The sequence below is a fragment of the Nothoprocta perdicaria genome, unplaced genomic scaffold (genome assembly GCF_003342845.1).
Source record: "Nothoprocta perdicaria isolate Ctin4 unplaced genomic scaffold, notPer1 scaffold_104, whole genome shotgun sequence".
Lineage (NCBI taxonomy): Eukaryota > Metazoa > Chordata > Aves > Tinamiformes > Tinamidae > Nothoprocta > Nothoprocta perdicaria.
Window position 1 is genome coordinate 2350940 of NW_020454139.1, and position 25365 is coordinate 2376304.

Below are 25365 nucleotides of genomic sequence, written 5' to 3' on the forward strand. Positions count from 1 at the left end.
TTTTTTTTAAGGAAAGGGTTTTAATTTATCAGGTATTAAAAAAAAAAAAAAAAAAAAAAAGAGACAAAACAGATTATCTAGACCATATACTGTAAGAATAAACAAAGTTATGCCAATAGTTTTATGGAAAAAGTAAAAAATAAGTCAAACACTGGCAACAGCTGAGTGTTGAAACTCATAGTAATAAATATCTTCAAATCAAGAATTTTCTACAACATTTCCTTAGAAAACAGGACCAGTATTCCTCCCTTATGATGATCCTGCAAAACACCTTCACTTTTATATATATTTAATATTATAACATTAAAACAGATACGAGAATGTTAACAAATGGTGCTGGATTCAGGACAGACTTTTGTTGTTGTCGTTGTTAAAAGTCCTACTGTTTTTTTGACCGAGGCTAGACAGCAAGTCATATTTGGTGCATTTTCTACCATGATCCAAGATCAATAAACAGGTACAGCCAAGGACCTATGGTCCAACCTGCTGCGATTCAACCTATTGTTGCAGACAATTAACAAAACATAGGGCCAGTTTTTGGTCCCTCATTTTTTATCTTGTTTCCTGAACTACAGAAGTGGAAACAAGATTATAGTGTATAAATGAGCACAGAAAGCTTGCAAGAAATGACACTTTAACATGACTAAAGTTACTAGGCTTGTGATGGTGATGGTACTGCATTTAAGGAACATATATGCAACCCCAGTACAACATCTGGTAGCGTCATTCAATGACTCAATGACTTCAGAATACATGTATGTAATAATAAATAGATCAGTTATGTAATAAGGCAGTGTGTTGAACATGCATTCATCTTGTGGGCTGGAACACCACAGAGAGATACATGATACCATACACATTCATTAACAACAAGGTTTTCTGTTTGTCTTCTTGCATGTGTTTTTCAAGGCTATCCAGGCTAACTCTTCCAGAGCATTTTCTCGTTGAGAGGAGTGGTTGTCTTGATCTTGTCACTTTTCCTCTCCTTTATCAAGAGATGATGACTGGCTTTAAATTAAAAGAGAGCTGAAGAGGGCTGGCTTGTTTTTCCTCCTCATTTCGGTTATATCATTCTGCATATTTCACCTAAAAAACAGTTTTGATGCAGACAGATGCTGAATCCTCAGGAGGTCCCAGATGTCTCTAGATAACTCTGGAGTTTACGGACTGTGGTTTTGTCCAGTGAGCAAAGGTCAAAGTCAAAGGTGGTATTTGTGATATGAAAGTGTCCGGTCTCTTCTATCAGATTTACTATCTGAAAGGGGAAAAAAAAAAGTCAATAGCTGAAAGTTCTAGCTGTTTCACAAGCCCACTGAATGTATCTCCTTCTAAGTACTCTATGATATACATGAAACACACCCAAATGTCACAATCTTTTCCCACTCTTCCTTTCTGACACAGAACTATAGACCAGACTACAGTGTTTCATTTTTTAATCAATCACAATGCTAGCCTATACCTATCTGCTTATTTGTTACAGCAAATATCAACACGAATAAAATATTCTTCAAATGTTAAAAGAAAACTTGTGTATTTATTACATTTTTCTAACAAATAAAAATCAGGAAGATCTTTTTCTGAAATATTTATTGTGCATATAGCTGCCAAACAGAAATATACAGAATAATACAGAAAATAACTGGCATAAGCCAATTTAGAAAATTGCCTTCTGTCACATCAGTTGTCAATAGTAGCAGTAATTTCTTGAACAACCAACTTAAATAATATTTTTTAATGGGACAACCATGAAGTCGAATCAATGGCATGAGAAAAATCTTTTTTTAGTGGTTGTACCATCTATAACCAAATTTCTTTCAAGYGAGAATCAAAAGACTTCTCAAATTCGTGAGAAGAGCAACAACAGGATATAAGTTATTTTGGCAATGAATCAGAATTGAGACTGTCTGAAATTTTCAAATTTTGTAGGTTGTAAACCAAATTGTTACTTGTCAAAGTGGATTAAAGCAGTGTCAATGTGTCATGGCTACTGGATGTCCATGTGCTTCTTCATTCCAATAAATGGACTTCCACAACAAATACACAGGAGGTCACCTGAGTCTYTTAGTAGGGCCATGTACTGATAGCAGGCTGTTTTTTTGTTTGCTCTTTCCAGCTGTCTTTTCTGTGGCATTCAAAATAAGACTCAATGTCACATCTGTATTGTGTCCAGCCATAGTGACAAACCTGAAGGCACTGGATCCTATGTCACAACTTAAGACATATTGTACGTTCTTTTTTTGTTTTCTCAGAGACACCCTCTAGCTTAGCATGTCATAAAAAGGTCTGTTTCCTTAAATATTGYCAGCAGTCTTAAAGTTCATTTGAAAGTTCTTGGTACATTGATGCAAACATAAAAGACAACTAGTACAAAATCTAAGAAATTTGGAAACTACAGATTGTATTTTACCAGCTCAAAGGTGAACGCAATCCACCACCAAACAAGGCAGTGATTTTCAATTTTCAAGTGCCAAATATACCTGCCCTTTTTGCGAATAGCTGTGTAGATCCCATTACACAGAACAATGCACATGGGAGTGTATTTTAACTTTCCATAAGTAGAGAGTAGAAATGCATGTAAATAATATAGTAATTTCTTAAGAAGAAGAAAATGTGCCTTGCTATGTGTTTACTCTGTATTTAACATCTCTGATCTTAACCCTGAAGTGGAAACCTGAGGTAGATATATACTTTACCCTGTAGATTAACTCTTGATCTTCGAGTCCCTAAACCGTGGTGCTGTACATCTGCATGTAGACTGCTTTGCATAAGAAGGTGATGAACATCAAAGACACACCTATTCTCTCTTTTCAAGTATTAACACTTCATTTCACTTGGGAAAGGCAATAGTTTCTGAATCATCTGGTCTGTTTCACAAAGAGATGCAAGAGATGCAAGTCTGGCAAGATCCTTTATATTGCCAGTACATCATCAGTGCTTTATGCAGCAAAGCTCCTGATTGCACCACAGTTTTTCAGTCTGATTAGACCAAAAGATTCACAGATTCACAGAATATTTAAGGTTGAAAGGCACCTCTAGAGATCATCTAGTCCAACCTTCCTGCTCAAGCAGGCACACCTAGAGCATGTGGCACAGGGCGGCATCCAGGYGGGTTTTGAAGACCTCCAGAGWAGGAGACTCCACAACCTCCCTGGGCAGCCTGTTCCACTGCTCTGTCACCCTMACAGYAAAGAAGTTGCTCCTCACCTGGAGACGGAACTTCTTATGCTTCAGCTTGTGGCCATTACCCCTCGTCCTGTCGCTGGCCACCAGTGAGAACAGCYTGTCCCCTTCCTCCCTGCATTCTCCCTTCCTGAACTTATACATATTAATCATATCCCCTCTGAGCCGTCTCTTCTCCAGAGAAAACAGGCCCAGCTCACTCAGCCTCTCTTCGTACGAGAGATGTTCCATTCCCTTAATCAYCCTGGTTGCCCTTCTCTGGACCCTCTCCAGAAGCTCCACGTCCCTCCTATACTGGGGTGCCCARAACTGAACACAGTACTCCAGATCCAAAGATCTAGTGTCCTGCTTAATCTTTGAACACAGACTTTGAAAAACAAAGGCAGCGTTTGTTTTCCAGCCTCTGAAAATCCTCCAGTTTCTGTACYACTGCATTGGTAGATAGGTATTTACTGGTATTTGGTATTCTGATATTTACTTTTTTCCATTTTACTACTTAAACTGTAGTTCTTTTTTTATAGTTGAAAAATGACAAATGTGGCAAAAAACTCACTAATCTGAAAAATATTAGAGCATATTTTGTACAATTAACTAATCTCCATTTCACTTTTTCTTTCCTTTTTCTGCATTGACTACAAATGAAAGAACTACGTATATGATAAATGAAATAACTTCATGTATATTATCAGAGAATAAATGATATAAACTCCGTTGGAGGAAACAGAAAAGAAATAAAAGAGGAAAATGCCTTTTACATTAAAAATCTCTCTTACTAATCACCTTCCATATTGTTCTTTCCACAGGTTGAGAAAAAAGAAAGGCAATATCTAACTTATTTTGAGGCTGTATAAGTTTCTGAAATACTTAGTATGAATTCTGCATTTATTTGCTCTCTTTAAAAGCCTTTCTCTTGCTTTTAATGTTTTTTTTCCATACAATAATTTTTAATCCATCATTATTGTCTGCTTCATTTCTCCATCTGATGATTCATGGATTCATGTAACACCTCCCTACCATGTGAGGTAACTAACATGTGAGACAAATTCAAACAGAAAAAAAACCTCATAGCTGTTAGAAGGCAAATTGGATATATGTTATTTTTTATTCTCCCTTTTAGGCCTTTTTCTGAGTCTTGTCTTAAGAAAGAAGCTAAGAAGTCAATGCAGCCTGCTTTTGTAAAGTAATGAATTTATTCTCAACCTTGGTTTTCAAATACCCACTGTGTGATAAATGATAGCTGTAGAACAAGCTTACAGGAACTGAAACAGGGAAGACAACTACACTGCATAATCCTAATATTTCCTTGTGATACTATGAAAGAAAACCATTTTCTGTAACAACCACAGCAATATACTCTATTTTAGGAAAAAAAAAAAAAAAAAAAGAATCTCTAGAAGTGTTAACACATTTATTTCATTGAATTTCATATAATTTCCTTGTATTCTAGTGGATCTTCATAGTCAATATTATATGGCTATGCCAGTATGTAGCTTGTTATGTATGTACATATATAACATATATGYATATACACATATTTACATATATTTAGCATATCAGTATAGACTATATGTAGCTTGTAACCACAGCTACAAGCTACATCAGTAAAGGATTTTGTCTACTGTTCTAGCATGTACTCTGCTGTTGGAAACTCAGCTTTTCCTGAGGCTTTATTAAACAACTAYGCAAACCCAAACTGAGAAAAATAATTGCAAGGACAAATGTCTCCAGGAAACATGGCAACACTTTCAGGTAACAGACCTAGCTTTTATAACATAATCATAATATTCTCTGATAAATATTAATGATAAAAAGTCTATCTTCAGCTATAAATCCACATAAATATTGTGATTAATTTGAATTATTTTTTCATTTACTTAGTGTGGGATACAAACTTTCAGTTCAGCCATATCTCTTTTCATAGYGCTTTTCCTAATATGAGTAAGTTCTTATGAGGTAGATTTCAACTGTATTCTAATATCAGACTGAAGTATGTTTTAATGGACAAGTCCATCTTTCTTCTGCCAATAGTATGTACTTCCTCCACACAAAACAGTAGCAAGCGCTACTAGAAAATAAAATAAAACAAAAATAACAAAAAAGAATGGATTACACATTAATTTGGAATCATCTTATTTCTTAGGGCCACAGGATAATTCAGATTTCAAGGCAGAGTTCTAGTCCTTTCGCTTTTCTAAAGCAGGATTAGCTGTGGGGTTGGACCAGGTTGCTCAGGACTTTGTCTTAACAGGGCCTGAAAATCTCTGAGGATGGAGAAACATCCTCAGCTTTCAGCAAGAAAGTTCCATTGCCAAGCTGTCCTTGGAAGGACTTGATTGTTTTCATCTTCTCTTTGCAGGAAGATTTTCTTTCTCAGAATTTCACTTGGAAGTCCCCAGGCTCTGCTGGGTCAAGTGAGAATATTCTAAAGATATGTTTTTGATGTCTAGAGAGGCCAAACTAAGGCACAACCTTACAATAAAGTAATACAGAGGCTTCTTCAATTTCGCTTTTCACGTGGACTCTATAAGAAGTTGTGAATAATGTAAATGGGGAAGGTAATTCATATCTTCTAGTTTCCTGCAATTTCTCAATGAAGTCAAAAATTGGCCTTTCCGCCATTCAGACAGAGTACTTTGGTGAGAAAAGCTCTAATTTGAACAAAAGACAAAATGTACTTGGGGAACAAGAGTATATTAACTATGAAGGATCATCAATATTCTCGAGTACGTCACAGCAGATGACATTTGACACTGCCATCAATATTACTTTTTAATTAAAGAATATCTCTAACTGAAAGCTTTCCACCAATCTCTCTATTATTTTCTGTTCTTTACTCACAATATTATACCTGAATTAATAAACACAGATTAATGCAGAGGCTGGAAAAATATGTTTTTACTCACTTAAGTGTTGAAAAATTTGATGAGTGATTGAAGTTATTTAAGAAGTGATTAAAAATTCTCTTTCAAAGTGTCTAAATTTGGGACATAATTGCTCTAAATATTATAAAATGCCATTTGTACTACAATTAGACCTGTTAATGTTGTTTATTGTCTCATTTTCGCAATAGTATCTAACACAGTCATACAAAACAACAAATATAATTTCTTAATATTGCATATCTTGTCAATAAATGTGAGAGCTTTTTTCATATTTCATTACTTCTGTGACTTTAAAAGACTGAATAAATATGCACATTTTCTCTCCAAGTGAATTTTGCTTAGAATTGCATATTTTGTGTTTGGCATGGCAAACATATTTGACTACTTGTGAAAAAATGCCTAGCAGCCTCAGGGAGAAGCAGACTCAAAATTCCTATTAAGTAATGACATGCAGCTGTACTCATTCTCCTATCCTTTTTTCATATTTACTGACTCATTATGTTGAGAAACATAACAATAAAATGGTGAAAAAAATAGCTCAGATAGACATTCTTTTTCTTAATCTGTCAATTAATTTGGCAACATAATTCAAAGTACACATAATRATTTCCTATTCTGAAATGAATGCCTTAATAAGCAGTTTCTACAGACTCGAAAGCTATTAAATCTGATTCTAATGTTTTAGATGAAGGGAATAAAAATAGATGTGACTTCACAAACTCAATAAACATGCTGTTATATAGCATGAGAGTGTTTCTCACCTGCTGTAGTACATGTCTCTCCCTCAATGTCATTAATCTTCTGTGAAGTTCTACTAGTTCATCGAGATATGCCTAAAAAATATCCCCCCCCCAAAAAAAACTTGTTAATCATAGCTGTATTTCATAATCATAGTGCATTTCAAACACTTCCAGATTTCTTAAAAAAAAAAAAAAAAAAGAAAAAAGGCAACGGAATTGTTATTTTAAATCTTATTTTCCCTTAGCAAAAAGGTGGCTGTGAAATAGAAAATAGGCTGGCTTTCCTTAGCTTAATTCAATCCAAACACAAGTTTTTGAGGGTCTTCTTATGTACTTCACATCCCTGAAAATCTTAAGATCCTGCTACATTATAAAGAAACTTAAAATAAATTACTTTATCAAAAATTCAACTTTTGGAAAGTTGAGTTGCTTTCTGGTATAAGAACATTTGAAAATCTAAAGAATACACGAATTCTTAGAAAGGAAGTGACCAGAAGGAACTTTGGAAGTTCACTCAGGGCATTTTTCAGATGCACAGAAATACTTTTTAAGGAATGTCAAGAGTTTAAGGGATAGCAACCCCTTGGAAAGGAAACATTCATTTTGTAGAAAAGAAATCTAATTGCTCAGGCACAGTTTGGGAGAAGGTCTGAAAAACAGAACTTCGGTCAAACAGATCCTACCTTTCCACATAGAAATCCAGCAAAAAACACAAGAATTCCTAATCAGGGGCATCATGAACTCGTTATAAAAGCTCAGAACCAAATACCTCTCTCTTTAAACCTACTTGATTAATTTTGTGTGTCAACAAGGAAATTTGGTGGGAAAATGGTCAAGAAGGTCATTGTTCTAATGATACTTTCCACTTCCTTCTTTCTCAGAATATCCCCTTATTCTAAAGTCATGTCCCCATTCTCTACCACATCAGTGACTTTCTCTTTCACTCATTCTTAGACATCAGAAACATTTTCTTTGTCTTGTTKCTTTTTTGTTTTCCTTAAGCACAGAGAGATATAATACCCATCTGAGGAAGAAAAAGTAACACGGAATAGGTCATTGAAAATTTAGCAACAAATATTGCTACTTCAGTCTCCTCGCTCATGGTATCATAAAGAATTTACATATAACCTAGAAAATATAAACCTTCAGAGGATCTTGTCCACATTGGGAAACTATATTGTATTCTTTCACACAATGCTCACATTGATAGCCAGATGACATGGTTTTATAATCTCTTTCACAGAATCACAGAATATTCAAGGTTGGAAGGGACCTCTAGAGACCATCTAGTCCAACCCCCTGCTCCAGCAGGGACACCCAGAGCACGGGGCACAGGGTGGCATCCAGGCGGGTTGGGAAGATCTCCAGAGAAGGAGACTCCACAGCCTCCCTGGGCAGCCTGTGCCAGGGCTCTGGCACCCTCACAGGAAAGAAGTTCCTCCTCACAGGCAGATGGAACTGCCTGTGTCGTAATTTGCACCCATTTCCCCTTGTCCTGTCACTGGCCACCACTGAGAAGAGCTTGCCCCTTCCTCCCTACATTCCCCCTTCATGAACTTATTCAAGTTGATCAGATCGCCTCTCAGCCTTCTCTTCTCCGAGCTAAACAAGCCCAACTCAGTCAAGTCAGTTTCCCTTACCCTGTGTTAAATGGCAACTCTTAATATTGTTCTATTTAACATACACTAAATCACACAGCCATTTCCTATGGTGCAACCCTTGGAAAGGATTCTGGAAAATGCCTCACATTGACTGATGGGTTTTACTGACTGAAAATTCAACTGTGACTTTTCCTATGCAAAAATTGTCACCTGTTCAGTGAAGCACAATGCAAATTTATGGTAGTTACACAATGCAAATGGATGGCAGCTTCTCACATAGTGACATTTGCTAAGTCACTATATGCACTGAAGGGAAGGAAAGCTCTTAAAATAAAGCAAGGAAGAAAGAAATGTTAAAACAAAGGGAGAAAATATGCCCTTGGAGAAGCAAAGAGTTAGTAATTTATTTTTCATTCTGTAGGAAAAAAGAATGATTATTTGGTTTGCAGAAAATACATCAACACCATTTTTAGGATAGACAATTATTCACACATTCATGTTTACCTTATCACATTCACCATTCTTTATTTGTTTGTCAGATTTGCTTTGCTTTATTGGACTTTTGACTTCTAAAATCTAGAAAAGAAAGAAAATCCTTAAATACAGTTTTGGATTACAGTTGCTTAAGAAAAATCCTGCTGGTGCTTAAAAACAAAAAGATTATAGAAAATCATACTCAGTCTTTTACACTATTTCATCTCTACAGCCAACCCATATCTTTTCAGAAAAAGAAACTTGCAACAGAAAATGATGAATTGGTGGTGATGGTGTGATACCAGTATTATTCTTCCTTAAAGGCTTTAAAATGACATGAATACTTCAAAAACCTTAGCATCACCTTTTCGTGCACATGTCCTTTTCATGCTAGCAAGATAAGAGTAAGAATAAGATAAGAAGGATAAAATTTTGTAGACACAGAATGATGCAAGGATGCTACTGTTCAGTGTCTCAGAAGTGCCAGCTAAATATTTTTCTTCTGTGTTCTCTTTTCTGTACTATTTTCTGAAGAATAGAGATTCCAAAACTTATGACTGCATGAACTGTAACTGTAAAAAGAAAAAATACTTGACAAAAAGCAGTGATTTGTCCTGTATTTATATTGTACCATTTCTTTAGTAAATGGCTTTGTACTGCACTACCACATACACAAACCAGGAATACTTCATCCAGTACTGAAGCAGCTGAGAACAGCAGGTAAATATTCAGCAGAACATCAACACTTGATAAGAACATCTTAGGATTCAAGTGAAAAATGCTTCAGGGAAACAGAAAATCCTTCTTTTTTTTTTTTTTTATTTTTTCCCCATCATGTAGGGAGACATTTTTCGAAGTACAAATATAAAAGCATCATTTCAAACCTAACCTGGAGTAGAGTCAGCTCTTCTGAAAAATATCAACAGAAAATAAATCACATATGATGAAGATCCTTTTTTATGTGCCACTGTAAATTAGACTGGCATCAGTATCATGATTTCCCTAAAATGATCCTGGATTGTCACAAGTACGAAGCTCAACACAGAAAACCAAGGAAATGAAGGCCTGTTAAAACAACTCTTGGAAGTTGAAGCTTCACTGACAGTTTTCTCTAAGTTCATTCTAGCTCCCTGTTATAATTTGCTAAAACTACATATATGCTCCTCAAGGTGATCAGCATGGTAACAATGCACAAGACAGGATAACAGCTACTTTCTTGTATAAACAAAGTGTCTGCAGATCAAAATCAATCTTACCTAAGCATTTGCTTAGCCAAGACTGATGTATAGCCAGAAGGCAAAATAAGATAGTTTTCTGAAGAAAAATCCCAATTTTTACATTAAACAACCTTTGGGATTATTGCAGTCCGGAAGGTGCATTATTTTGATAAAATATATCCCTAAGTAAGGTATGTGTTTTAATTGTTTTTACAGATAACTAAGAATTTTCTTCAAGTTTCTGTAACTTCTGATACTGATTTGTCCTAAAATTTAAAGTCATTTTAAAACAGAACCTCAAATATACCTCAGAGAGTCACTTCCTATAAGCACTCTTGATGTGTGATTGCCACTGAGCATTTCAAGCACCCTTGTTCAAAGGTGATATGGCCCTAATAACAGAGGAAGCTTACAGAGACATGGGCATTAACAACCTTTTAGGCATTTCAGGATGTAAATGAATTTAGTGTGATCTTTCAAATGAAAAACTTCAGTCTAGTAAGCAGCAGTCTGCTACCAAGCCCAGCTTCTCCGTATTTCCAACTTTCACAGTTATGAAATCAAAGGGCAGTGAGACATTCGCATTCAGCTGGCTTACTGCTGCTGTTTCAAGTGTCTAAACGTGCAGGTAGGCTTTTTGTTAGGTCACCGAAGCAGAAAGGAACATGAAACATGTCACTGAGTGGGTTATTGAGACTCACATTTTCACTTACATCGCCCCTGCAATGCCTTCAGAAGTAAATGCCTTCATTAAACAACAAGCCATAAAAGGATGCTTCGTTCTGCTTGTTTTTATGTCTTCAATAAAACTAACATTCTATATCTTGATAGTTTGATTTCTTCGAGAAAGAATCTCTCTGAAAAGCTTAAAACTTCCSTGTAAATCAACTCAGTAAAAAGTCTCCGGAGTTTCTAATGGATGCTACAAATGYTTCCTGGATATAAAATCTTTTTCTTTATATTCATAAAAATGGTTATRTGCACAGTCTATTTCCCATATTTTTTTTTCTTCCCAGTGTATTTGAATCTAAATAGCATGTCTAATAATGTTCTGTTTTTGCATAGTGAATAAACTAGTGTATTATTGGAAAACAATAAGAGGTAAAATATTTTTGCCAGAGAATGGAAACAGATAACCTAGGTGATACAGGAAAGACTCATCTACAAGATTCAATTCATCATCTAAACCAAAAACTTCTGTTAATACATGTAAATGCTATTCTAACTACATCATTAATGTAAATAGCCATTTATTCTTACATTGATTTCAGTAAATTGCATGATGGTCTTGTATACTGTCTATGTCTGGGAGTCTGTTGTGACTCCCTAACATAAGCAACAAACCATATATTTCATAACTAATAAATATCGACTGTTTTAGAATATCAGATTTTTCATAACTAATAAATATCGACTGTTTTAGAATATCAGATTTTATGTCTACTTTCTTTTTTTCTTATGCCTACAGAACTACTCTACCTTCCCATGTAAAAATAATATAAAAATTAGCTTTTAGTAATATGGAACAAATACTCTTTCTGACAGTGAAGTAAAAAATTATTACATCTTCTAGATAGATGCTGGCGAGGAGAGTAAAGGAGAAAACTGATTCCTGAATAGATTCCTGAGAATGAACCCATTGAAGTGAACTGTGTCTTTTACAAATACAGCCTCCCCAAAAGTGCGCTGATTGTATGATTGATGCTGTAAAGCCAGTTTACATTGTTTACTGCATAAAGCTAATTCAAAAGGGACACATTCCTTAAAATACTTAAGAAAACATTTGCTTTATAGTATTTAATTTATGAGACATCTTGCCATCTTTTGAAAAAAACCCTAACRTCAGTGTAGGCTGATTGTCCTAAAGTAATTAGAATGTTATACCAGCTCCTCGATAGCRAGCATGTTCCTATGACAGCTTATATTTATGAGTTCTGATTTTACCTGGTTGTTGTTGGTTTTCAGTAAAGGTGGTGTTGGTTCACGATGTAGAGATGAAGAAGTTGAACTACTGTCACTGTCACTGCCATCACTCAGACTAACTCTGTGGAGAAACAGACCCAAAAGATTAGACCACTCGATAAAGGGCTACATGCTAGAGTAAGCCCTGAGACAGGATACTAAGAACTACTCTTCGATAAGTAAGCCATCATTAATCAAAGTAACTTGGACAAGTGCTGCTTGTTAGAGGAGAAGCATCACAGTAGAGCTGCACTTTGGAAAAGACTATGTGTAGCATGGAGAACAACAYGGGCTGCCTTCACTCAGCCAATGTTACACTGTCCAGTTAAGAACAGGTAACATTATACAAATGATTAAACTGTTAGAAAGTTACACTGCTGTTTCCACAGTTCCTGGAGTGAGGCTGTGTTGCTGTTCATAGCCATCTGGAAGGAGGATCATATTTTTAGAGATACTATGTTTTTGGATACTTCTCTGCTCTTCTAAAACTTTTCTAAACTTCCTGCACAGACAAGGGCTTGATGGAAAAGTCATCTTAAAAACTTCATCATAAACAATACACTTTTCCTGCTCAGCATCTCAGAGGGGGCATGTGCAAAAGCTCAGATCTTTATCAGTATCACTTTCCATTTACTCAGGAAAAATAGAATATTTACGTGTTGGAAGAAGAAAACAAAACATGAGTTACTGAAGACAAATGAAGGTACAGAAACATTCGTCTTAAGCTTTTTTTAAAAAAAAATTTTCTCCTCCCCCTCAAACTGTAACAAAATTCTCTCCCCCCTCAAACTGTAACAAATTCAGAAAGAGGTTAAGCATAAAACCATCCTTTATAGAATCACAGCCATTTTAATGAATGCTCAAATGCTAGTCGTCTTGATCTTTTTCTTTTTGATTCCAGCTGCTAAAACATGTTAGAGAAACAGCTGACATTTGTTAGTAATTTCCTATTACCTTTCCACTTAAGCAATTGCTGACATTGGCACGCAGGTGCTATGAGCTCGCAAAGAGTAGAACAAGCAGAACCGTGTAGATCAGATAAAAGATCCACTATGAAAACGTTTGAGAGAGTCTGTGTTTCAGGTTTTCCATGACTTTCAACACAGTAAAACAGAGCCTCAAGCTGCTTGAAGAACAGCTGAATTTTGAAATGCCTTACTAAGGCTTCACTTCAGAAGCACAATGTTYAAAATTTCTGTGACTGATATATGCTTTGCCTTGTCGTTTTCTTCCTCCTCTGTTTTACCCTCTCAACTAGTTCCTCAACTCACAATGGCACGAGACCAAGTTGGATGAATACAGCACCACAGTGACAATGTGGTTTAGAATACAAATAGTTCGCATTGCAAATGACTGGTTCCTACACTTTTCAGAAAAGCCATTGCTATATGTGGAAACAGTTTGATCTCTCTGGCTGTTTCCTACTTAGCAAAGTGTGAGAACAGTAAAAGCCACTTAATTACTAGCAGGTGCAACACCTTGGCCACCAGGCTATTTGCCATCATAGGACACTCACCTGCGACTTCTGCTTCCTCCACGTGTACTTACAGGTCTCTCCAACTCAGAATCATTGTCATTCTCATCTGCCTCATCCGATTCATCTTCATTATCATCTGAATGCAGATCTTTCATTATAGACCTCAATGGACCTATAGACAACAGAAACAATAAAACACACAAACTGAGCTCATTTTGCAGAGTTCCAAGACAAATCACTCAGCTTCACGGATGATAAAAAACTAATCTTCCAGCCCAGTACTGGGAGGGAAGAGTTTTAAACATTAAAATATGAAGTAATGTATCAGAGACTTATGCTGTGGACATTTATCCATAAATCATTTACTCACATGAGCAACTGTGACAACTTTAATAGACCTACTCGTGACAATGAAGTGACTCATACATGCAAGTATTTTCAAGATTGGCTCCCTGTAAAACAGTTGATGTATGTAAAATATTTTTGCACCAAATATTCCCTATTCTTGTTTTAATTTAGGAGTAAAATGAATGTTTCTATCCTACTAATACAAGAAAGATTTTTTTCACTTTGATAGCTTTAACAATGCTTGCTTTCTAAAAGGGTATTTATATGCCAGTAAAGATCTGCTGGGACAGGCTAGTAATAGTACATTGGTTAAGTTAATCCAYATACTGAAAAGCAAAGCTTAATAAATTATTCTGACTATAACTTGTTCTGACCAAGGCAGGTTTTTAATCTGTTTAGATATAGCTGTTCCTATTTCAAGGTCGATTTCTGGACAAGGAAGGATTTTGTCACTGTTCATATATAACAAGTGTGTCAATTCTATGTAACAGCATCCTATCTATATCTATCCTATCTATCTATCATCCTATCTATGCAAGATAGGAAGCTTGTATGGTCCATAAAACTGTTCATTTCAGTTTAGGATTCTGTTTTGATTTTACTCAATTTATTTTGATGAAAGAGGTAACTGCAGAAAAAGCAGCATGTTTGACATATCTGTAGCTTGTAAAATAATACAGTTGCTTAAAACAAGAATGGGCAAAAGGAACTCAGAAGAATGAGGCAAACAACAACGATGCCATGGAGTATACCATAGCTGAGAACAGAGAGAGTGCAAGGTACACTGATGTCTATAGGTACAGCAATTAGTCCTAGGGTTCCATAGATTCTCCATCCCAGGAAACTCAAAGCACTAACAATGATGGAATAAGGCTCGGAGGGAAGCAAAAGGGAAGCAAACCTTGCATATTCTTAAATCTTCCCTCAAAGGGAAGCAAACTTTGCATATTCTTTGCTTATGGGGCATATGGAGTCGATGAGCTTCATCCCCAGCCACAAGCAGAAGAGAAGCCACATCTCTTGCTCTGTCAGGATCATGCTGTCAAAAGTATAACTATTTCCTTCATGGACATGGTTTATGGAAAAGTTGTTTAGGTGGATCACTTGTGGTCACAGGCCTTTTGATTAGTTCTGGGCTAGAGACTTTAAACTCAACATTTAGAAGGACTTACTGGGCTAGAGACTTTAAACTCAACATTTAGAAGGACTTACCACAAATGCTGCCCAAAACTTATTTTAAGGTGATGCAGCAGATTCTGTCCCCTATTTGCACACCCTAAAGTTGATTGGGAATAAGCCCAGATGCTATTGTTGGGCAAATGGCTGGTAGAGCAGGCACCTACACAGGCCATAAGGAAAGGTGAGTTGTGCAGAAGAAGAGAGGTGGTAATGAACTATTTCCCTTTGAAGCACAGAAGACAGGGCACCCAYAGATGCATCAGGACAGGGATGGAATAAGTTGCCTAATTTGAACTTTTTGAAATTGTAGTTGCTGGTGAGTTCAACCAGTAGGATGCAAAGAAAACAAAAGACGAAGTACAAGGACTACAATTGAGGTATAAAGCTAGAAAAGAGAAYTAAAATGGAAATACATGAAGTTGTTGCCTGTGGTTGAGAAAAGATACAAGGAAAGAACATAAGAATATTCATAAAAGCTAGCTTTAGCCTAGAAAGGCTAATCTCCTGACAATTTTTCAAGTCACAAGAGAAATAGGTTATCTATAGGTAAAGATAGGTAAAGAAACTATCACTCTTTAAGTTCCTACTGAAGGCGGTTTTTTGTCTGCCTTGAGAGCACAGAAGTCTGGTCCAGAAGATGGCTGTGCCTTCTCCATGGCAGTGACCTACTGAGTGCCGGAGAACATGTTCTGGCACCCTCCTTGGGACACCCTCCCCTAAGGTATTTATAGACCTGCTAAGGTCCCTTATAAATACCCTAAGGTATTTATAAGATCTGCTCCTAACCTTCTTTTCTCCAGCTTAACTAGCCATCTGATCATCCTTGTAGCCCGATGCCGAACTCCAGTAGTTCCATGTCTCTCTTGTACTGGGGAGCCCAGAACGAGGCACAGCACTCCAGGTGTGGCCTCAGCAGGGTTTAGCAGAGGGGGAATGTAGAGGGTGGCAACACTCTTTCCAAAAGGCCCCAGGAGACCACTGGCCTTTTTGGCCGTAAGGGCACATTGCTGGTTCATAGTCAGCCTATCGTCCACCAGGATGCCCAGGTCTTTCTCTGCAGAGCTGCCTTCCAGCAGGTCAGTCCCTGGTGTGCACTGCTGCACGAGGTCACCCTAGCTGCAGGATCCCACACCTGTCTTTGATGTATTTCCACCCAACTGCCCAGGCCACCACCTGAGTGGTGATTAAAAGTATATTAATCACTTTTTATTACAGCAAGAAAGGGCTCAAATATAAACTATTTGCCTTTCAAAGCTGTTCATGTCTTAGGAAGATCTCTTATGCATTGTCAAGAAAGACTGAAAGACAATCTGTGACACGCTCATAAACAGGCCAGGACAGATGAACTGATCCAGTCTGCTTAGAAAAAAACATCAAACCGCCTCTTTTTCTCCCAATACAAGGTATAAGAAGGGTTCCCAAAACTTCTGGCTTGTAATAGCTCATATCACTAATGAGATTTTCATGAATACAAAAACGGGCAAAAGGGCCTTTTGTTCTGCCTTAGTTATGTGTCCAACTCCTGAAGTCAGTCATGAACAACAGTTCACTTTTGTCTGTGTCTCCCTAATTCAAAGACGTGCAACAACTTGAACAATGCTGTTGGAATACAGAAGAAAATCACTGTCAGTTACCTGTTACTTCCAGAAAGGCAATGTGATAGACAACATATTTAGATCATTTAAAAAACAACTCTTCTGCCTGAGGTACTGACTACTTTCATAATCTTAAATGGAAGACTATCTTCAGAGAAAAATATATAGATCAAAAAATGCCATTTTAATCAGTCAAAACCTACCTTTTCTTAACGCTTCCTGGTTTAATGAACAAAAGAAAAACTGATTAAGAATAGCATAGCATAGAGTCTTGTAAAGTCAGGAAACAAAGCAAAACAGGAACTAGGTAGTTTAATTGGTCGTGTAGAACGAATCTCAATTAAAAAAAAAACTACTTTGGCAGGCTCTTTGGAAAGAAACTTATATTTTGTTACTAACTTCTGAGTAGACCATAATTATTAGCCAAAAAGCCAAAATGTAAACTTAACGTCAACTTAGAGCCTAACCATCCTTCTCTCCCATCATATTACTAACATAAATACAGTATGCTCTTAAAAACTTCCCAGAAAACAGACCCATAGCTTTGACTTGCTAGGTTTCTTCCAATCCATGGAGAATTTGCTGGCCCTGGAACCAAGCACCATGAATTTAAAGATCACTGCTCTTTCAAGCACAGCCAGCCTAAGCAGGGCTTCACAGGGCAGCCAGCTACACTCTTTAAACCCACCCAACCACAGCCTCAAAATTGTTTCCATTTTTGAGACTCTGGAAGCACTTCTGGGTCTAGCACCTGTTAAGTAGCTGGCACATATTTGCTGCCTCAAAAAAAACACCCCTCATGCCCTTTCCTTAGTCAAACATTTTCTCCCCTTGTATTTTGCATTTACGGTCACAACTGTAAACATCCAGACAAAAGTGTATGAAATTGAAATGGTAGCTAGTACAGGCTGTGAAAGCAACAGGAAAGTAGCGATGAGATGCTATTAATTAGCTTTTGTGGGCCTGCTCATTTTATATATTCATTTATGTTGCTTTGTTAGTACCTTGTTGTCTGCTGTTCTGAGATGGTGTAAAACTGGAGCTGGAACTGGAGCTGGAACTGGCAGGACTGGGCTGTTCAGACTTAGAAAAAAAAATTGCATTGTAATAAATACTTGCATCCACAATTTGTATTTTAATAGGAAGGTATTATTTAAGCATTTTGTTAAAACAAAAGAAAACAGAAAGCACCCCCCTAAAAAACCTGCTGATCTTTATTTATGGTGTTGTCAAGCCAAGGAGTGGACAAATGGGCAAGAGCACAACAAACATACACGCAACTAAATGGCACATACAGTACTTATACTAAGTCAACATTTGCTACACAAAAGCTATCCATGTATTCTTTGAAATGTTTTATAGGATGTGGGCCTGAGTAAGTTTTCATAAAGTGGACCAAAGGCTATACTGCAGCCTTTTTTAACTGTGCTTGAAACACTTTCCTAATTAATACTAACTTGGTAGAATCTATGAAGAAGGAAACAATTGAGTAAAACAAGCTAAAACCCACAGGATTCCTCCCCGTTTTTCTTTCTCTTTACCTAAAGGACAAGCAGAATAAGAACAACTGAAATAAAAAGACTGCTCTATTATACAGGTAAATTATTCTGAACCAAAAGACTTCAAAAAAATTATAAACAGAATTGTTAAAATCATTTTGCATTACTTACTTAATAGCTCTACACCTTGCTAAATATACATTTTTTTCCCACTGTTACTTAAGAAGTATATAGTATATATTTCTCTATAAAACACCATACAGCTACTAAGAAAGCCCTACTATTTTATCTTAATATAACTCTGTGGATTTTTTTTTTTTTCTCATTGAGCTTATTCATTTTGAAGCTTGTCCTGAGAATTCCTGTCTCCTGCTGCCATATTGTGCATCAATCTCCATACACGTTCTCTGTGTTTTCGTAGACTGGCTAGTTCAGAATGTGGTTATGCATGTACGTACAAACATGTATATGAGACAAGGAACAAACGCTGCACAGGGTTACAGAAAACACACAAAAAATAGTCTACACAGAAGGAATTGTAAAAATTGATGTAGGGAGTAATAATCTGAAAACAACTCTTAGAACATCTGCTTTATCTTTTAACTTCATACAACTGCTTTGCAGTAACATGTTATCCAGGCTAATGGAAACTTCCTGATTCTCCCTGGCTAAACAATTTCCCTTGTGATTAAGCTGCTACTAAATCCTTGTCAGAAATATTAGCAGTAATGTCTAGCCATTGACAGACTCAACGGTAACTTCCCCAAAACCTGCCTTGTCTTAATAAATCGATCTATTGTTGCCCTTCATAATGAGATGGCAAATTTACAATTGGAAATAGAAATGTCAGAAATAGAAAGATGCCTATTCAGGTAAATGAACATTACAATCTTTCCAAGGATATCTGAATAAAAATAAAACACCTTTTAACATCTGCTTTTCCTCAAATGAACATCAATTCTAGGGGAAGGGGAAGGGGAAGGGGAAGGGGAGTCCATGTGTCACATGTTCAGACTCTGGCAGATACTCCAGCATCACTTGACACTGCTCCAAAAAGCAAGAAATTCTGTTGGGTACTGCAACTAATGAAAAACCATAGGAAAATTGAGATTTCTATGATAAATAAACTGGACTGATAAAGAATAACAAGAGTCAACATCCTTATCAATTAAAAACAAACTATAAAGACATCACCATTCTGGAGCCTTATTTCACTCTTCTTGCTTCAGTCTACTCAAACATCTGCTTTACCTGTCATTTGGCTTTTTAAAGGAAAATAACTAGACAACAACTGGCTTCTTCGGATTTGCATTTACTTCCTTTTTCCTTTATACCTTATTAATTTCCATATGAACTGTAACTTACGTAAAATCCATTGTACATCTGACATTCCATTAAAAACATCAATCACAAACACTATTAATAGTTAATTTAACACTTTAACCTCTAGAACTCTAATGTTTCTCCCTCTTCCTCCTGCCTCCCTCAAATAAACAGGTGCAAAGATATTTAACACTACTAAAACTTCACTGCTTACATTTTGGACCAGTTGCTAGAAATTACAATTCCAAAAAGGCCTGGAATTATTGATATTATCAGGTGCCAACGGAACTCCTTAGTGACAAAATTTTCTTGCAGCATTAAATGACAGGAGACAGGATCACAAGAAGGAATAGATATGAACATGTATTAAGTTATACCTACTTGATAAAACTTCATTCTGCTTTAGGAATACTATTTTGAAAAGCCACTCTGTAGAAAGTCTCAGTGAAACACAGATATCCATGTCCTTTTAAAAACGTCTCAACGTTACCTTGGAATCATTTACATTATTCGCTTTAACTACCCTACCTAAAAATTTTATTCCAAGAAGTACAGAGTACCATCATTTTAAAAAGTATTAACTTATAGCTTCTTCTGTTCTGAGAAGTCTGATGTGAGAGCATTCACAGCAGAAATGGGGGAAATGGGAAAGAGCTGCTTCTTAAATAAGTATGTACATTATTTAAAAAAAAAAAAGAAAAAAGAAAAAAGGGATGGTTTTCTATAAGGAACTAAAAAATATGTCTTATATATATGAATATAGATTATTGCCTATGCGGTTGACACATCTTGTTACCAGAGGCTATCTTTTGTTATTTAGGCAACATGTTTTGACAGCTTTACAGGCTGTTATTCCAAGGACTTTGGTATTTATTGCTTTATTCACTTAAGCTTTCTGCTCTTACCCGCTGGTTACTAATCACCAAATAGATTTGTTTTTTTATGGGTCTGAAATTAGATAGGGATGTCATTCAACAATGGAAGCTTAAGAGAACACTAGCAGAAAGCTCCTCTCATGTCCTTTTCTCATTTTACTAGTTTTCTCTTACTGTGGATAAGCTAATGAGAGTTTAGACCCAAACTGTTTGTTAGTTTGGGTCTAAGAAAGACCCGATATGATTTACTGCATTCTTAGACAGTGTATTTAATTTTACTGCCCTCACACTGAAGCACAGGAGACACTGGCTTCTTTATTAGGGCTGGTTAAAGGATTCTGTGTTTTGGAATTGCTCAGCAAGAAAAGAGACTTTTATTTCAATCATGTCTTTTTATAAAAATGTATTTTGACCAGTTCTAAATCATTCTGCTAATATCAGTTCCAACTCTTCTGTTTCTACAAGTAGTAAAAGAAATTATTTTTGTGCTACTTTTGTACAAGCAATTTTCCAGCAAACTAACTTGCTCATAACGTGATGTATTACTATATGATGTATTACTGATGTAATGTACTACTACATGTACTACTACATGTACTACTACATGATGTATTACTATTACATAACATGATGTATTACTATATTATTTTGTAATTGTTTGGATTCATAAAGCGACTTCCAAAATGTAAAAAGCATAATTTAAGGGCCATTGCTTATATTTAAAAAAGAGAAAACATCTGTATATAGGTGACAATGGCTTTTCTTGTCTTCCTTCGAACTTTAAGRAGTTTATATAGTTTCCTCAAATAAAATCCTGCAGTAATGCCCCATCTCATACCAGCTAGCCTACATATTTCCTATTTTTATGCTCAATAGTCTACAAATTTCTATTTTTCCTGTGCTATAACGGCTTAAAAATCCATCCACTTAAAACCCTTAGAAGTTGTCCTCAGACAAGTCATCTTCTCCTGTCCAGTACTTGAAACTTCTACTGTCTCCTTATGCATCCCGTCACCTGTCACCACCTCAGGTTACATTGGACTACCCAATTTAGCTATAAGCTCAAGTGACAGGAAAACCCCATCTTCTCTGTCACAGGTCCACATCTGCCACTGCTAAGGGAAGACATTGCTTGTATCTCCATGATACCATACACCCGAATTAAGCTGACTGTGCCCTGCCATTTCTACACCATCACATCTCCTGTCAAGCAGCTACATTAGAAATTAACCTTCAACACACGATAGAACAATTCCTTTTCCGCAAAAGTTAGCTTTCGGATTGCAAACTCACAGGTGAGACAGAACAGAAGCACCAAATATGAATTGGAATTAATTCTTTTTTCTACAGAAGTGAAGCTATTCACAATTATGACCCTTAAAGGAATAAGGAACTAAAGAGTTTTTTAAAAGAGTAATTTAAAATTAAGGAGTTGTAAAATTTAAGCAGAAAATGTCAAACAATTGATTTTTTTTTTTTTTTTTTGGAGTAGCAGGTGTAAAATTAAAGAGGAAGAAACTATTGTATGACTCATTTAGCAACTGAACTTCTACTGCATATGGCTGCCTTACTTTAATAATCTCTTTCTCATCAATGATACTGAATTCTATACAAAAGATAACTACAAATGATTAAGGCAGCTAATTATATCAGTAGCTAAGTTAACACTCTCTGCTAAAGAACAGCTTAATAGATATCAAGTCCTCTAAAATTTATACATCTCTATGAATTTGAATTTAGAAATACGTATTTTAGAATTAAGTTGACTCTGTACCCGCTACTGCAAGTCACTGCTGCTCCAAGTAACCCTGCTAATCAGAATAAAAGGAGCTCAGAATAAATACAGTCCTGACTATATAATTTTAGAAACGTTATGTCTTTAATCAACGTTACATTTTACCACCAAAGCATCACATTAACATTCCCGCTTTGCTGAGTTGTGCAACTTTAACAGGTACGGACCCAGTCTACCACCTTGTTAGAAGCTCAGTTATCATGAACAGTTATAAGAAGAAAGATATACTAACAAGGAACAACTATGTTGGACTGCACACTCCAGGAGTYAGAGGCATCAATCCAAGCATTTAAAAAAAGACAAACAAACAAACAAACAAACGCATTAACAAACAAAAACATGCATTCACTTGTAACATTCTGTGAAGAATGCTTCTGAGAGCTTCTTAGTGGCATTTGAATTTGAATTCTGATGTTTTATATTATYTGTAAGGTATATTCTCTCTATGAAATTTAATATGCAATTACTTTAATAAATAAATAGTCCCATATCTGCATGCAACCTGTGAAAAAACTCACTAAAAAGTTGTATTATTAATATGGTAAAGTGTGACACATTCAGTTAAAAGGGTTAAAAGCAATCATAATTGCTCCAGCTTCTGGAATCATAGCTAGAGGGCAATACTGGAGCGCCATCATACACCAGCATACACCTTTGGTACACTATCTACACATCTACAAAATCTTGAAGAAAAAAATTGATATTCTTGATATTCTGATCTATTCGTGAACTTTTACTCTTAGAGAAGATGGACTTCAGTTGGCAATGTCTTGAAACCACATCCTTTTATTTCATGGAATAAAGAAACTACCACTAACTAAGCTGCATTAAATCAGTCTGATCGAGAGAAAAAAATATACAATGAAAGAAACTAGCTAACTACAATCTACACTTGGACCTTTTCTTAACATCGTTTGAACCATAACCGTTCTTCAGTTGCCAATTCAAATCCTTAAAAATATTCTGGTTGAACTGGTATGTAATTTCTTCTCATTGCTCATAGCAATACCAAAAATAAGATCACACAAAACAGCCAAGTTATATAATTTACCTCTGTCCTGAGCTCATCAACAACAAAGAAGGAAAAGCATGGAATGGTTTTCTGATCTAAGTAATGAATATCGGGGCCACTGATTCAGTTACCACTATCTCTGGTATCCATTATCACCAAAAATGTGGCGAATCTTTCTTTACAGTGTAAAGGCAGAAGAAAAGCTTCTGTCAGGTTCAGCTAAAAACTTTTGCTTTCCTGGTGACAGATTAATTATCAGTGTCTTTTGAACATCATCTTCTTACATTGTTCAGAGAACATGACTCAATATTTGTGAATATACAGATTTATATACATACAAATTGTTCCATTTCTCTGTATTGTCTAATTCTGCTGCCTTGAAACACAAATTCCTGCTCCACAAGGTGGAGCATAATTTCCTTCAATTTTGCCAGATGGTTTACAGCAAGCAATTCCTTCAGAGATCCATACATACATGAAAAATCAGTCACACTTCTCAAGACAACTAAGAGAAATAAAAATAACATGCATGTGTAGAATCAGGCATCCCGCCCTGCTGTGTTAACTATACTGTTTGCAAAGAGATGAATCAGTCTTAATTAGCAAATTTCTTCACCCTTCATTATTACACTGTCTTATGACAAATAAGTTCAATCACCAAAGCAATATGTACCTTATCGTTTTCATCCTCAAAGGGGTTCCAATGGCATGACACATTGCTATGTATATAAAAGTATTAAAAAACCCCACTTGAGACCTCAGCATCAAAAGCATCATTGACTACACACTTCAGATGGTCAGACCAGATTTTGTTTCTTTAGYGCAAGACAAAACACAGCTTTCAACTGAAAATAAAAATGGAAAAATAATCCAATGAAATCTAAAAACATCTGAATGCTCTACTCAGAGACAATTGTTTGCTTGTTTGTAGGGAAAAAAATGAACTCATTCTGCAGCAAGATTTTGTAACAAAAGCATCAGCTGCACTGATCTGTCTGCAGATCAGTAGCCAGCACTACTGAATGACAATGCAACAATTTAAATCAAACTTCACATCAATCATTTTTAAAGCAAATATCATTTTTTTCTATTTGCTGTAGAATGAGGAAAGACTACCATCAGCTAACACACAAATTATTTTAGGAATGAGTTAAAGAGCTGAAACCTTCTCTGAACAGTAAATGCTGCTTTACATGCACTGCCTGCTTTTCCAATGAAAGAATGGGCACCCTTGTGGTGAGGAAATGGAGGATCACAAAGAGCTCACAACAGACACAACTCCATTAAATATCCTGTTCTTTATTTCATGAACCCTGAGTGTGTAAATATGCTGGAAGAATGATGACACACAGGTAAAACTCTCCTTTAGTTCGAGAACAGAATGCAACATTTCTCCACATTTCCCCTGCAGCATCTCAGGGAAGGATGTCCACAACTTCCAAAGTGCTGCATCAAGGGCCAACACTCAGCACAACTGGAGGATTTCCACAAGGTGGAACGAACTGAAATGCATTCAGCACGCCCATGAGACAGGCTCTAGCTAAGCAGTACTATGTTCAGGCAGCCCTTTGTCTGCCTTGGTAAAATTAAACTTCAGTCGTGAATATCTAAATATTAAATTATGCATTTCCTGTGTGTTCTGGAAAATTCAGATTCGTTATCGCTCTGGATTACAAACTTCTGAATGGGAAGTACTACAAAAATTAATCTAAAGAATTTACAGGAGGCCTAGCAGCAAACCTTCAAAGGTAATTAAGTAAACAAGCCTCTTTGCCAAAGTTGTAAATTTGTTAGTTCCACATAAAAAATAAATGAACATGAAAGCCTGGAATATGTCTAGTTATTGTATGGTTAAACTGATGGTTAGACTATTAAGTACATGATTAAACTATTTCAACTGAATACTGTAAGTTGTTGGATTTTATGTTAATCAMACAGAGACATTTCTCTGGATCACAACAACGTATATAAATACAACAGTTTAAAAGCAATTAAATTTGTATTGGGGAGATCTCACTTGATCATTATTAATATGAGACATCCGCCTTTAGCATCTCTGCCTGCAACCTTACCAGCCTCACAGGACTATTGTAACTTGACTGGTTCAGCCACAAAGCAATGTTTGTGTTTTGCCGTGAAAGAATGAAGATAATGAAAACATCAGCATTCAATATGACCAGCTGAAAACCTTACGTGCTGCAGACTA

At 36.2% G+C, this 25365-nt stretch overlaps 1 protein-coding gene across 1 annotated transcript in view; it reads right to left on the minus strand.

Moving 5' to 3' along the window:
• Window positions 1-1031: 1031 nt before the first annotated feature.
• MLLT3 (MLLT3, super elongation complex subunit) overlaps window positions 1032-25365 on the minus strand; it is a 123579-nt gene continuing 99245 nt past the window's right edge. The window contains exons 6-11 of the mRNA XM_026044072.1: window positions 17660-17738; window positions 13573-13705; window positions 12039-12138; window positions 8908-8979; window positions 6824-6895; window positions 1032-1255 (exon numbers count right to left, since the gene is read on the minus strand). Coding sequence (XP_025899857.1) covers window positions 1124-1255; window positions 6824-6895; window positions 8908-8979; window positions 12039-12138; window positions 13573-13705; window positions 17660-17738 — 588 coding nt within the window. The 3' untranslated portion in view covers window positions 1032-1123. The remainder of the gene's footprint in view (window positions 1256-6823; window positions 6896-8907; window positions 8980-12038; window positions 12139-13572; window positions 13706-17659; window positions 17739-25365) is intronic.